This window comes from Cryptotermes secundus, unplaced genomic scaffold (genome assembly GCF_002891405.2).
Source record: "Cryptotermes secundus unplaced genomic scaffold, Csec_1.0 scaffold964, whole genome shotgun sequence".
NCBI lineage: Eukaryota > Metazoa > Arthropoda > Insecta > Blattodea > Kalotermitidae > Cryptotermes > Cryptotermes secundus.
Genome location: NW_019725428.1, coordinates 1286826 through 1302709, shown reverse-complemented (window position 1 = coordinate 1302709; position 15884 = coordinate 1286826). Strand labels below are relative to the sequence as shown.

Sequence of the window (15884 nt, the reverse complement as noted above, 5' to 3'; positions counted from 1 at the left end):
TCTCACTAATCGCCAAAGGGTTGAAACAGGAACGCACACAACAGAGCACCACAGACAAACCACTTAACTCAGACTGACGCCAGCTCACTAACAGTCGCGGGAGACCCCCAGCTAACACCACCTAGCAGCACAACTCGTAACTACAAAGCATGCGCGCGCAACAGGTCGGTTCCGGTTATTTTTGGGTCCCCCTTCGTATATATATAAACAAAAAAGAATAAAAAGCGTTAACAGCGTAAGCTGTTCCGCTCTCAGTGTCATTCAGTGAGATAGGCCGTAGTCTGAGTGTAAACCCTGACCCTGCGTGTTTATATGTAGGTGTTTTTTGTACTGCATGGCCCCCAAACGCAAGCCAACTTCTTCATCTGGCGACCAGTCGAATAAATAGAACCCTGTTCTAATGCTGTAGGAGAAAACTGGCTGTGTTACGCTTATTGGGAGACGGTATATCGGTATCAAACCCGGCACGCAGATATAGCTACACCATTATATACACATCTCACGGTATATAAGAACGCATGTACTTCATGGGCGAGTTAACGATTCAACTGTAATAACAACAGACCCGAGGAGTCTCTTTTGTGATCTTTTCTGCAAGAACAGGTCAGAATAAAAGATGAAACAAACTATTTGTACCGCCAATAAATGAACATCAAACCCAGCAATCTGCCGTCAATCGCGAATTTAAAGTATATGCCGTATCCCACTTAAAAATTCTTTTACCCCTTTCGATTTGGAAGCTCTCGAAGATATCCACAGTTTGCTGCAGTGGCCAGTTGGATCTAGCCCACATTCTCCGCCCTATTTTAACAGTATCTTCAAATATTATGTCACAGGTGACGTGAGCTAAACTTATGCAAAATTTGTGGTGATGTCTTACCTTAAGGCCCTGTTCCAGAAGTACATCTGCAGTTGTGGGTGAGTTACAGGGGCTGTGGGGCAATCCCAGGTCCTCGTCGTCATCGCTCGTGCAATCTCCTCGAACCCTTCGACGCCTTAACGCGTCCAGTAGTTCCGCCTGAAACACCAGACCGTCAGAGGCGACTGGGTAAGCAACACATTTGTAAGAGCAAGTCTCTGTACTGACATCGTCACGGATCCTCCAAAACCGGTCATCGTCACTGCGTAATACTGAGTAATCTAGCTCAAACTGTAATGCATCTGACTTGTGTATTGCAGACAAGGAGTCCGATTCTCGGCCAGACCACCAGCTATACTTTTTTAGTTCCTTGAGGTGGGGTGAGACTGAGTCCACTCGGTACGTCGGTCACTAGCTGACCTATTGTACCAGCCCTGGATGATAGATGATGATGAATGTGGAGCAGTCAGAGGGATGAAAATCGGAAGGGGAAAACTAAAGTACTCAGAGAAACCCTGCCCCAATGCCACTTTGTCCATCAAAAATCCCACATAACCCGACCTGGGCTCGAAACCGGGCCGCCGCGGTGGGAAGCCAACGACTACCAGCCAGAGCTATGGCACGGCCACCGAATATACTTACTGCGGTTTTATTCGGTCTCTCCAGTCAAATTCTGGGATAGTACCTACAACTCATTCCTTCCGTATCCTTTCTAATTTATTCACTTTTCAGTCACTCGAAGCAACACAGTATGACAGGAGGCAGTGTCGATAAATAAACATACGAACCACTAAATAATGAGGGGCTTCATTACCAGCATTCTTCGCAAAATATTACTAGAGGGATCAAAGTATCGAAGATGAGATAGAATAGGTGTGACATACAGAGAGGAGACGTGAAATTCATGAGTATTTCAGTCGGAAAGCCTGAGAGAAAGAGACCAATTGAAAATCCTAGACCCAGAGAGAAGAGTAATATTAAAATGGAGCTCGCAGATATAGGTTGTGAGGAAGTGGATTCGATCCAGTTCTCTCTGGACATGGTCATGTGGCAATGTTTTATGAACACGGCAATGAACATTTAAAGACGGATTTGACTAGCTTAGTGACTATTAGCTTCTCGAACAGGACAGTTCCATTACTGTCTCCCTTGTGCCATATCTCCATTATTCGTAGCCTTAGCATTATTTGGTGAGGAGTACAGTTCATCGTGTAACTTTCTCCATCCTCGTGGTACTCCCTGTCTCCTAGGTACAAATATTCTCCTCAATATTGTATTCTCACACATCCTCAAACTATACTACAAGGTGAAAGACTTCTTATGAGATGTAATGCTGTAACGTTTGTTAGACGTCGACAAAATCTACCAGACTATACTGCGTCATCTTTCGGGAGACTGTTACCTTCAAGTGAACCGTAGTTTTGTATTTTTAATCTCTTTTTTTTTTCGTTTGGCGCTAAAGCCCAAATTTGGGGCTTGGCCTACCTCCATGAAACTCTCCGTTTCACTTCGGTTTACTAGATCTTAAGATATTCCGTAGGACTCCTTGGGCGGGTGATTAGCTCGTCGCAAGGCCTCTACCTGTACACAAACTCATAAAAACGCACATACACACACACAAACACCAAACCATGACCTGAGTGGGATTCGAACTCACGATCCCGGCTTCCGATAGAGAGACAGTGCATGCCCTAGAACGTTCGGCTACCGTGACCGGCATTTATTTAATCTTCGACAATTTTAAGTCGTGCCACCGGCCTCGCTAGAAAACGACCCTGGTTCGAATCTAGGTCTAACCTATTTTAGAGATGATAAAAGTCTACAACACAATAAATAGTTTTGACGGCATTTTTGAATACAGCTGACAGCTTTTCATTGTTACACAAACTCATTAAATAAAATTCATTCACATAAGAGAGCTAACTTTCTTTCAGCTTGAATATTAGTTTTATACTATTATAAATCTTATGAACACTACTTACACAACGGAAATATCTTGTCGATATAGTGCTCCAGCACTGAGTAATAGCCGCCATGACAGGACAGCGCTGCTACCTGGTGGAAGTTACTGGAACTCTCACCATAAAATGAACATCAGCGTCACTATGCGCATCACATACCACACATTCTCGCTGTACATTCTTATTCATTAACACAATTTTAAAGCGCACTTTAAATTCTTTCAACCTGCAGATACAACCGTGGCATTGTCAAAAATAAAGTCTGTAAATGCACATACACATTTCATAATACAGGCTCTTCAAAACAGCAGGAAAATTACTGGCACGTTTCGAAAAATGTCTTCCTACAACGCAGTTACAGACNTTGGACCGATTATGTGAGAAATGAAGAAGTGTTAATTAGAGTCAGTGAGCAGAGGAATATCCTACATGAAATAAGAAAACGGAAGGCTAATTGGATTGGTCATGTTTTACGCAGAAACTGCCTTCTAAAAGAAGCTATCGAAGGAAAGATAGATGGGCGGATAGAAGTGACAAGAAGACGAGGAAGAAGACGTAAGAAGATGCTGGATGACCTTGGGGACAGAAGAGGATACTGTCATTTGAAGGAGAAAGCTCTAGATCGCATTAAGTGGAGGAATTGTTTTGGAAGAGACTGTGGACCTGTCGTCTTGACAGATTACTGATGATGATGAAGAGAGCCAACTTTCTTTCAGCTTGAATATTAGTTTTATACTATTATAAATCTTATTAACACTACTTACACAACGGAAATATCTTGTCGATATAGTGCTCCAGCACTGAGTAATAGCCGCCATGACAGGACAGCGCTGCTACCTGGTGGAAGTTACTGGAACTCTCACCATAAAATGAACATCAGCGTCACTATGCGCATCACATACCACACATTCTCGCTGTACATTCTTATTCATTAACACGATTTTAAAGCGCACTTTAAATTCTTTCAACCTGCAGATACAACCGTGGCATTGTCAAAAATAAAGTCTGTAAATGCACATACACATTTCATAATACAGGCTCTTCAAAACAGCAGGAAAATTACTGGCACGTTTCGAAAAATGTCTTCCTACAACGCAGTTACAGACCTACCGCACACTGATGATAACTCTTAAACATTTATTAATAAGATAAGTATTCTGAAGCCTATGGCGGTTTTATAAACTTCCTCTGCATTTATGCTGATATCCCAAAGTATTCTATTTTCTTGAAAATAACCAATGACATTATTGAAAAAAATAAAATTTGAAACTTCTACTGGAGAGGTAACTGTTTCGAATTTCACCCCGAACATCAGCTCTTCCGATTATGTGAGGTATTCATGGCAGTAAGGTTCTTAAGATATTGTGTCCAAATAAAGTTACGATATAATTTACATTCCAGATTTAAAGTAAATCAAACCAGTGCGAATACGACAAAACCTTGTTACATAGCACTAATGGGGGTTTCCGTTATCGCCGAAATCCGCTACAACCGAGTGGAGGGGTATTCACGGAAGTACACCGTAGGATACATAGCCAATTCACCTAATAAACATAGAAGCACACAATTTGATTACATAAAGGATTCTTATATCAGGGTTATTTTCTATTTTAAATAGTTTTATAACTATAAAACCTTCTTAATGCCTCAACATATACGAAAATTGCATACAGCCATATTTTGTCCGTTATATCAGGGGATTTACTGCAATATATTCGCATAATCATTTTTCACATGTTTTACTGCGCGATGTGGCGTAGTGGTAACGTCCTAGACTCGTATTCTGAAGGTTCCAGGTTCGCATCTCGTAGAGGATACCGACTATCCTGAATTTCTTTGTGGTTCTCCTCAGTCACTCTGGTTAAATGACGAGTTAGATCGATACCTCGATTAGGATATGATCACTTCCTTCCAAACATATTTCAACTCGTCATCCTATCATTCGACCCTACATGGTACAGCTCGTACTGACAGATTCATAAAATAACCCTGAAAAAGGAATAACAGACTTATTTTCAAATGAGGTTTCCCGGTCAGTGATTATAACGAAATAGCCCAACCCATGATTGCGATTAATAATAATCGCGCCACTCTTCCCCTACATTTTATTAAGTTTTTGGAATTAAAGCATCACATTTCTAACGCCGTATTTCTTGAAGATGGTTATTTAACAACGCTGCCAGTATAAAGCATGTATTACACAGAATGACAGGTGACTAATGAATGTGGAGCAGATGGAGAAATGACAATATGGAGGGGAAACCGATGTACCGGGAGAGAACCTGACGAACTTCCATTCTTTTTTGCCATGAACTCCACATAAACCGAGCTGGGATCAAACATCGGACCGCCGGTGGTGGGACTCTGATTAACTTCCTTAGCGACAGGCTTCCCAACACAGCGGCCCGGCTTCAAGCCCCGGTCAGGTTACATGGCATTTGTGGTGGACAAAGTGGCACTGGGGCAGGTTTTCTCCGAGCACTTCGGTTTCTCATGCCAATTTACATTCCATAAATTCCTGTACAATCACCATCATCTATCATCTGGGGCTGGTACAATAGGCAAAATAGTGGCCGCAGTAAAAAAATAAAAACTGCCCGAGCTATGCGATGCCTTGTTGACAGGGGTTCATTACAGAGAGCCGTTTCCATGTTTTGCTAGGAGCAGAGAGACACAGAGCATACTGAATTGCCTATTGTGGGCTGCGATAGACACGTACATGAACTGTGTTGATGTTACACACTGAATCGCGGGACAAAGTACCTGACACGTAACCTGCGAAGCCGCAGAGAGCACAGCCTCTGCGTCATACAAGGGATGTTTTTATTTAATGTGAAAGAGGAATGTGTATGGGTTGAGTTGCAAATTGTATGATAGCAAACAACATCGAAACAGATCTCGATTTACTCGTTTCTTACTGATATACTATAACTATTGTTAACTGCGTGACTACAAAACCCGAAGGCTCATCACCACCGACTGCTACCTCAGCCAGCCATTCGGCACGATCCCGAGCCATTTTCATCCACCTAACCAATAACACCAAACATGGGGTCCAAGAGTTCCTTCCCAACGTGGGGGAAGCTTGATTTTAAAGGGGGGACAACCAGAAAAGTTTCTTACAAGCACATTTTTAGGATGTTCAAAACTATTTTTCTGATTGCTCTTGAATATTTAGGATAGAAGAATTTGTTTAAATAATACTAATTTTTACTCTTAATACTTGGTACATTTCCTTCGATTTTGAATGTCGATCCTCTTCCAGAAATCCGAAGGGAAAAGCCTTGTCCCATCTCCTTCATTTTTTGATTTTAAGATTTCTGTCAAGTTTCCAAGCCAAAATTATGTACGCATTTCTTTATTCTCCTGTCCCATATAAAAGCCACGTTAATCACAGTGAACCCATGACTCAAGGATCACATATACTATCACTCGACAGGTCTGAAAGCCCGATAGTACAACAGCCCGTGTCACCGGATAATTAAATGCAAAAACATTCCATCAATTAAGAAGTAGACTTCATTCCAGTTTCTCTTCTTCCACTTTAAAAAATTCATGTACTAGATAACCGACCAAGTAATTGAATGCCTTAATTTTTTCAACCCTGATGATGGAAGCAATATGTTCATCCGGTTAACTTTCACCGGAATACAGGGCGTTATATTCCAGAAGACACAACTTTTCATAATGCAAATTAACTCTCTTAAGTGGAGCCATTTGGTAAGCATACAAGATACGTACTACTTTTCAAGAGTACGCAGATAATAAACAAACCTTGCAATTGAATTCAGTGACTCTACATTATTCTAGGAACACACACGAGGGAACCTTCGCAAGTAATTCTTGTTTTCACTTGTACCGTGTGTTACTTCTCATTTCTTTTGGGGCACATCCGCTACTCCACTGCTTTTCCTCTGCAGCGAGGTAGCGAGGGGCAGTGACAAGTGGTAGAATGACCTCTGCCGGCCAATTTAAATGCCTCGGGCCACAATTCATCCACGAACACTACATGACAAGCAAACCTGAGTCTATACATTCAAGCCGCGGGTAACGGTTATTTAAAGAAATATAAAAAGAACGAAAAATTCTCCCTATGCACCACAGCATGGAGACTAAGGAGAATTGAGGTATAACTCCACGCATTTTTAACCTCGTCACTAGATGGACATGAATGGCCAGTTTCGCGCTCCGTCCGATTTACTTCAAGTAATATATATGAACCTGTAGCAACCGTATAAGAAGTTTCTTGGGTTCCAGGTCCGGTCTGGAAGAGGCGAAGAGAAGACTCTCTGCCCGAAGCCGGGAATCGAAACCGACACTCCGGCCATCGAGCGGGTTAGCGAGTCGCTTTACCGACTGGGCGCAAACAACAGAGACCTGGACAATTATGTATAAGAATTATATCTAATGGGATATAATACCGCATAGTCTGGTGAAAGTCAACCGACGTTTAAGAGGAATATGTAGGCTCCATTTTCAGTGTCGAAGACTAAGGGGGCCCATACACGTACGAGTCCGACTCGGCTCGGGTTCCAATGAGCCAAACTCGTCCGTGTATGGGTCACCACGCTCATACGTGTGTGGTGAAATTAATCCGAGCCCGGCTCCTCGCCGAGCCGAACTCGCGAGCCAGATTCGTACGTGTATGGGCCGCCTAAGACAAGGAAGAAACCAGCGTGTAGCAGCTTTGCAATATCTTATCCATGCTTTTTGGTTCCTCTTAAAACTCTTATGTTTCCGAAAGTGGGAGTGCTTCTCTCTTCAGATATGAGGCGGGGTTTCTTTTGAAAGACTTGTCTCATTAGGACGAACAACTCCGATTACGTACCCCACGCACCAGGGCTCTAGTCGAGTCAGGGCGGCGCCCCAGCACTCTTCTGAGTGGCGGGGCGTCGCCTTGGCACTTGTTTTTAAATGCGTGATATCAAACATATATATATTAAACTTTATTTAATTTCAGAATTGTCTACTTCACTCGGAAACACGGGTTCTCAGTACGTACGTTTCGACAGATATCTATCGTTCTATTCTGTTTAAAAATCTAAAATTACGATATAACATCTATAGAAACGGCATCATAATCATGACCGACGTTCACTTTTTCTTTCAACCCGCAACTAGGTACAGGACCTCCAAGGCACTGGTTAACCATAAGCCTGAAAACGTCTACAGGATCAATTCATGAAAAGTTCAGTTTTCAGAAAAATCCAGATGTATAAAAACACGTGATATTAAACCCAGTTACGATATATCTTCCTCACAAATATTCATAACTACGTTTCATTCTCTTTTTTAATTAACGCAATCGTGATAATCACACGATAAAGAAACACATTTTTCCATCCCAGACCCGGGTTAACCCTTAAAATCACAGTACCTATTGTACGGACCTCATACTGCAATATTTTAAGAAACTGCATTTTCCTCGCACGGATTTCGTCTGACTCGAAAAAAAAAAGATTATTTCCTTAAATAGCATTATTTGGCTATTCTCTGTAATGGAGACAACGGATCTTGTCGTGTAATGAAAGAGTTCATGAACAGAGCTTAGAAAAATATTACGCGTTTTCAACCGATTTCTCGTGATACCTAATAAATAACTTAGAAAAGTATAACTTATAGCCTGTTTTCCACCTATAATGCAACAACATTAATTTAACAACATTAATTTACACTTAATTCTCTAAATGCTCGCTAAATATTTAAAATGCCATTATAATTATTAAAATATATGTACATTCACTGTTCATGCTACATGTTTCAGCCGCAACGGGCCATCTTCATGCACCACATCTTTTAAGAAAGCCTAAAACACGTACAATTGGTAAAACAGTAGTCATTAAGACACGTGCAGTAGACTCATTCATAAGATGCGTTGCCTGAAGATGGCCCGGTGCGGCTCAAATATGTAGCATGAACAGTGAATGTACATACATTTTAATAATTATAATGGCATTTTAAATATTTAGCGAGCATTTAGAGAATTAAGTGTGAATTAATTTTGTTAAATTAATATTGTTGCATTATAGATAGAAAAAAGACTGTAAATTATATCTTAATGCAAGAGGATGCTGAAATATAATATTAAGAGAGTATATAACTAACATGACCCTTACGCAATGTGGATACAATCTAGTAATCTAGTGTATTTGAAAACATTCATCCCCTATAATCCGGTGTACGGATATACACTAAAATACACGTAACGTGTGACCTTTCAGTGGTTTGGACAGCCCTCATTTAGATGAATTCCTCTCTTCATAGAACCAAAGGCCACTTCAAACCCCTTCTTTAAACAAAACAAATTTGAAGTTTCACAAACACAGATACAGACTCGGTAAATTACACTGCACATTTCTACACATTAACACTGACTGACATTAAGAGCTAAATTCAGCAGCCATTAACACATTTCGAAGTTAACACATCACTACACGTTCATAAGTTCATGGCAATTACACAATTACTGCTACTGTGGGTTTTGAGTTTCCACAGTTAAGCGATTCTGGGTCACAAATACGTAAGTTAAAGCTTGGTTCTCTTAATAACTGGCCGAAAGTATTTACCGATACAATTACAAGCTAGCAACGAACACACGTGCACCCGCTGTCAATACGTGTTGCTTCTCCCATGCCCTCACACAAAACTAGAATCCGGCCTCGGTTTCTTGCACTAACTGTACAAACATTATCATCTGACGCGTCATGCTGGCTCACAAACCACACCACAGGAAACTACTGCAGAGGTACACAGGAAATGCGGGGCTAGTTTGCTGTGAATACACTAGATTAAGTGTGATGTACGCATGCAACTCTCATAGTGACTTTCGTAACTTATCTAAAATGAATCAGCTCACACGGTATAGCGAGTAAACGACAGGAGTTCGGTTACCGGAAGGCAAATTTCTAGGCCGGCTCTGGGCACCCATCCAGCCTCCTATTTAACTGGTACTGGGGAAACTCCCCCAGAGGACCGAAAAAGGGAACTCACTTCCGGGTCGGAGGAATCTAGAATTTGAGAGAGTAAAATGTGGTCATGGGTCCCGCGGGACTCGGAGCTGAGAATGTCTGCGCTGACAAGGGCCTGCAGCAACTGTAAAAGAGAGTGAGAAGAGTAGGAGGTTTGTGTGAGATGGCCGCCATCCCGGGATGTAGTTGAAAGTCGAAAGTTGGAGCAATGAGTTAGTTGTGAGCGTTGTGAGACAGTCACCGGCCAGCAATGACGTGAACACGGAAGCTGAGGAAACTACGGCGTTGAAAGCCGTTACCAGGCGACAACCGGCGAAGATACAGCAGACTGAAAAGGCTTAGCGTAGTGAATTGTAGTGTGTGTAAATTAGCGACAGCGCTATTGTAGTTAGGATACCATAAGTGTTCAGTAAATCTAATTACCAATCCAAATCCCGTTTATAGTCATCCGAAAATCGTGACAATAGGCATGCCAAGTTTATTCAAAAGTTAATGCGTGGGAGGGAGAGCTGTATAGACACACAGAGAACATGATGATCCCACATAAGTTTCTTCAAAACAAGGAAAGCAGGCTAAAATTTGAGGTTGTGAAATGTCTGAAATACCCACGGGGAAGTATTCAACCATCACGATACAGTTTGGTCCTACAGCGTTGCCCGTATTTCGACCAACTCTGGCATTATGATACAGGACCTTGTTCTTCCAATATGCACTGTTGGCAGGACTGAATTTACTTTGGTTTACTTTTGGGTATCATTAATTTTCTTTTACAGTTTACTTCGTATGTGTGCATTACGCCCCGGCAAAGTCGGGCAGATCAGCTGGTATAGAACATAGCTGTGCCATAGCTCAGACAGTAAGTAGCCGGATTCTCACCGGGTTTGAGCCCAGGTCAACTTATGTGGGATTTGTGGTAGAGAAAGTGGCACGTTTTCTCCAAGTGCTTCGATTTCCCCTGCCAATTCTCATTCCAAAGACTGCTCCACGCTCTTCATTTATCATCCCGGGCTGGTACAATAGACCGATGTACAAAGTGGACTCAGTCTCCATTAATTCAATATTTAGGGCTTGATTTCAAGGCGTTTTTACAAAAACAGGGTCAATAGTTTTTCACAAAACACTCAATCTTGTATTTTTCCTGATGTATATTGTAGCACGTCCAACACCATTTCGCATAATGGGGGGTGGAGTCCAGCTGGGAACACTCAGCACGGCGGCCACTGATTGGCCTATTGTAGCCTGCCCCGTATGATTATGATGATGGAGAATTTGGTGGAATGAAGATTGGCAGGGGAAACCAAATTACTCGGAGAAAACCTGCCCCAGCACCACTATGTCCACCACAAATCCCACTTGACCAGACCCGGGATCGAACCCGGGCCGTCGCAGTGGGAAGTCAGCGACTAACCGCTTGAGCTATGGCGCGGCCAACGTTCAACACCGTACTCTTTAGCCAAATTAACAAGTTTTTCACCTTTGTCAAGTTTCTTCGCTATTTCCGATTTGGCACTTAAGTTTTATTCTTACGTTTGTCAAAACTGGACATCTTCAGCACACATTAATTCCATCAAACAAAAACAAAACATAACAAACTCCGCAAGCGATCTATACCGACCGAGCGACCGCCGCTTGTCGGCGAAGTTAGTGCCAACTTTAGCGGGTAGAGGGCGTCGCGTGGCCAGAGCAACAAATCCCCACGGCCGTTAATTTCAGTTTCTAGGGCGGAGCCGCTATTTCCTTGAAAGAGCTCGTCAATTATCATCACGAGGCTGAGTGGACCCCGTTCTAGACCCACTACTGCTCAGAAAAACTGGTAGTGCCGGGAATCGAACCCGGACATCTGGATCTGTAGCCAGGAACTCTGACCACTAGACCATAGAGGCGGTCCATTAAACCCATCGTTGTATGTAAAGTACTGTACTGGAATGTATAGTATTGAAGTACTGAAACACTAATGAGCGTTTAAGTTTGTCAAACTCTACTGAACACAAGTGAGCATCTGCTGCCTGTAGAAAACTGTACAAGGTCGTGGAAGCCTGTCTGGCGTCTGATGCCGGATTACTGGACGTTGAGGTCTAGCCCAGGGCCGGATTACCGAGAATGTACTGTATTGTTAATGTGTCAATCACAGTGGCCGTGGGGTTTAAGGAGTTGTCTTCAATGTCTTCGAACATTAGGATCGTGGGTTCGAATCCCACTCGGGACATGGTTGTATGTCAATGATATTTCTGTACTTGTATTGTCCTGTGTAGGTAGAGACCTTGCGACGCGCTGAACCCCCGTCCAAGGTGTCCTGCCGACTGTGTAAACAAAATTCGAAAACTGGAAGACCTTGGACCGCACTGGTCTGTTGTACCAGACTGCTTATATACATTTATGAATTATCTCAGGTGACAGAAGTCTCAATTCTGAGACAGTAAAATACGGTCGCGAGTACCAACGGACTCGGACCCGAGAAAGACTGCGCTGGCAAGGTCCAGCAGCATATACAAAAGACAGACCCGTCCTCTCGTCAGAGAAGGCTCCCCACAGAAACAAGACCGTAACTGTCAAACGGCAATAATTAATATCTGGTCAGGGTTACGCCCTATAAACTAACTGGAAATATCTATTATTACGAATTTTAGCTCAAGGAACGACTTCTAAGGAATGTATTACTCTCTTTTTACGCGGATTTGGTGTTTGGTAATTGGAGTATAACTTTTCAACAAAGATATCTACCCTTTAAAAGTCACAGACCACTGTTAATAGAACAAATGAAAGTCGTAGAATCCGATAAAGCGAAGTACATTCATGGTGAATCTATCAAGCATGACGTAATGTTTACTTCCTATGTATAGTCACTTCCATGACCATGACTTCTCGCCTGCGACGCATGGCATATCAAAGTAAAGTTCGCTTACTGTTGGGCCGAACCACGCGGTGTAACCAAATTATGAGAAAAGACTACAAATAGATCTGAGTCTGGAGCTTTCGTACCGTCTATGTGCAACCTCGTTCACTATTCTTCGTATTCCTTCATAGGACACTACATGTTTCGGTTTAACTGGCCAGCAGCAGAAACGTTAACCACAACCTGTACACCTGAAGATGGCCTGCAGCAGAATCCTTAACCATAACAACCTGTACACCTGAAGATGGCCAGCAGCAGAATCTTTAACCATAACAACCTGTACACCTGAAGATGGCCAGCAACAGACTTCTTAACCATCACAACCTGTACACCTGAAGATGGCCAGCAGCAGAATCTTTAACCATAACAACCTGTACACCTGAAGATGGCCAGCAACAGACTTCTTAACCATCACAAACTGTACACCTGAAGATGGCCAGCAGCAGAATCTTTAACCATAACAACCTGTACACCTGAAGATGGCCAGCAGCAGAATCTTTAACCATAACAACCTGTACATCTGAAGATGGCCAGCAGCAGAGTCTTTAATCATAACAACCTGTACATCTGAAGATGGCCAGCAGCAGAATCTTTAACCATAACAACCTGTACATCTGAAGATGGTCAGTTAGGCAAAATCCTTAATCATAACAACCTGTACACCTGAAGATGGTCAATTAGGCCGAAACATGTAGTTAGACGGCACAAAAGCTCCTAAGTGAGATCTATACAGGGCAACAGGATGCTGAAATATAGCATTACAAATAAGAATGATCTTACAATTCCTCTAATCAAAGCAATTTTAAATTTAAATTCTAATGCTCAGATTCGAAAATGGAATACCGGTTGTCATACGTTACAGACTGTACCTGTTTCCTCCGTTGCGTTTATCAAAACATCGGATTCCCTCGCCATTATTCTAGGTCAGCATAACGCTTTGCCATGTTATACATCTGTACGTACAGAGTGTTCCTTCAGTCGCGCGGAGAAGATGCCAAGAAGGGGGACAGACAAGTCATCAGGGCAATATAAAAGGCGTTAACATTCGAAACTTGCTCGGCAGGTTCAATTCCGCCTGCACAGGAACAAAGGCACTTACGTCTAAAGGAAACCATAACGGTACTGTACACTTGAATGCAGCTTGCCCCTTCAGTGCAATTATACGCGTCTGCGCGACACAGCAGTACACGTGTCCTACACATCCCCGTGGCAGAAACAGACAATTCTGTGCATCATTCGATGTGCTAAATCAATTGATATGCGAGATTAGTTTCTGCCAGACATAATTTAGATAACGGATTGAAGTAAAGGATCGACAAGGCAGCTTACACGTATATTCGTGATATCCTGTGAAATCCTGCAAAGGTGGGTCTTAACAATGAAATGATTTCCAAGCTAAAGAGTTTTACATTTTATCTGAATGGTATTTAGGAAACCTTCGGGCGTAGATGAGGTTGAAGCAACAAGAAGAAAACATAACTGTAGTATGACAATGGATCCGTATGGGTGTCAAACTTGGTCTCAGACATTAAGGGAGGAATATAGACTGAGGACGCTAAGGAGAATATTTGGACTGAAGAGAGATGAAGTGACGGGAGGCTGGAGAAAACGGCATAATGAGGAGCTTCATAACTTGTACTCTTCTCCAAACTTAATTAAAATGACCAAGTCAAGGAGTATGGGATGGGCTGGACATGTAGCACGAATTGGGGAGAAGAATGCATATAGGATAGTGGTGGGAAAGCCAGAAGGAAAGAGACAACTGGGGACACAAAGACGTAGGAGGGTGGACAATATTAAAATGGATCTTAGAGAGACCGGATGGAGTGGTATGGGCTGGATCGATCTGGCTCAGGACAGGAGGGACCACTGGAGGGCTCTTGTGAACACGGTGATGAACCTTCGGGTTCCATAAAATGCTGGTAAGTTCTTGAGCAGCTGCACAATTGGCGGCTTCTCAAGAATGCCTGAGCTCCATGAAGTTAGTATAACAATGACGTAGTCTTGTAATCGTGNTTTGTAAGATTTGAGGCTTTCACGGCGGTGACTATGAAGAAAGCAGTCTTCTGGGATTTGGCACCGTGTATAAGTGGTGTTAACACCACTTATACACGGTGCCAAATCCCAGAAGACTGCTTTCTTCATAGTCACCGCCGTGAAAGCCTCAAATCTTACAAACCTTATAGTTCTATACAGCATACACCATCGTCAGAATCCTTTAAAGTCTATTTGTGATATGTATGGTTCGAATCTCGAGGAGGATAGCGGCCATTGTGAGATTTTCTGTTGTTCCTCAATCTCTACAAGAAAATGTCATGACGGTACATCACATTAGACCATGATCCATTGCGTCCACACTCCTCCCAACTATTTAACCTATACTCATCCTGCCAATGGATGCTATAGAACAGGGTTGCCAAAACATACTGAACTTCGAAGCAGTATTGCAAATATTCAGGAGTTCGGCATAGCTATTTGGGTACACGATTTCCATAAAGAAATTTTCTATATTTAATCCATTTATAAAAAATGGGATTAATTATCTTTTTGCAAATCGCATTAACGGCTGAAACGAGCAGGACTTGACTCGCGAGTCACAGTTTGACTACATGTTATATAATCTGAATACTGATAGCGTCAATAAATAAACCATAAGTAAATAACAGAATGTCTGGAACTATACCTCCACTTCTCCACACGTATTCATGGTGTGGAGCAATATGAGTAGGGCCAACTTCAACGGTATTGTCTTGTATGGAATACCGCTGCGTAGTTTCAGAAAGGTTTGACGATGATCGGAGGAACATTCTGCTTCCTTCCTCATGGTAGGAGATTCTTATATCCTGAAGATGGAAGCAGCATGCACATCAGACACGAAAGTGAATATATTCTAGATTATATAGACTCACAGCGTAGTTGGTTGAGACACTATGTTACAAGCCGGAAGTTCGCGGTTCGATTCCCGACGAGGTGTTGGAGTTTTCGGTTGACCTAATCCTTCCAGCCGCAGTATGGCCCTGGGGTCGACTCAGCATCTAACGGAAATGAGTACCAGGTATCTTCCTGGGGGTAAAGGGCGGCCGGCGCGTAAGGCTGACAATCTTGCCGCCATTTGTGACCCGATTGTCTATAAAATGTGGGAGCCTCGACGCCTCGCAAACCTATGGATCTCCACGGCCTGCTACACGGAGAGCTTTAACGTT

At 42.6% G+C, this 15884-nt stretch overlaps 1 protein-coding gene across 5 annotated transcripts in view; it reads right to left on the bottom strand.

The window, feature by feature from the left end:
* Nucleotides 1-15884, bottom strand: part of LOC111863422 — a 357450-nt gene that overhangs the window by 102358 nt on the left and 239208 nt on the right. For 4 of the 5 annotated variants that reach the window (XM_023849735.2, XM_023849737.2, XM_023849738.2 and 1 more), the window contains one exon: nucleotides 881-1018. In XM_023849735.2, the coding sequence (XP_023705503.1) occupies nucleotides 881-1018 (138 nt within the window). Of the gene's footprint in view, nucleotides 1-880; nucleotides 1019-2841; nucleotides 3113-15884 lie in introns of those variants that run through there. The other variant, XM_023849739.2, reaches the window with a different exon arrangement.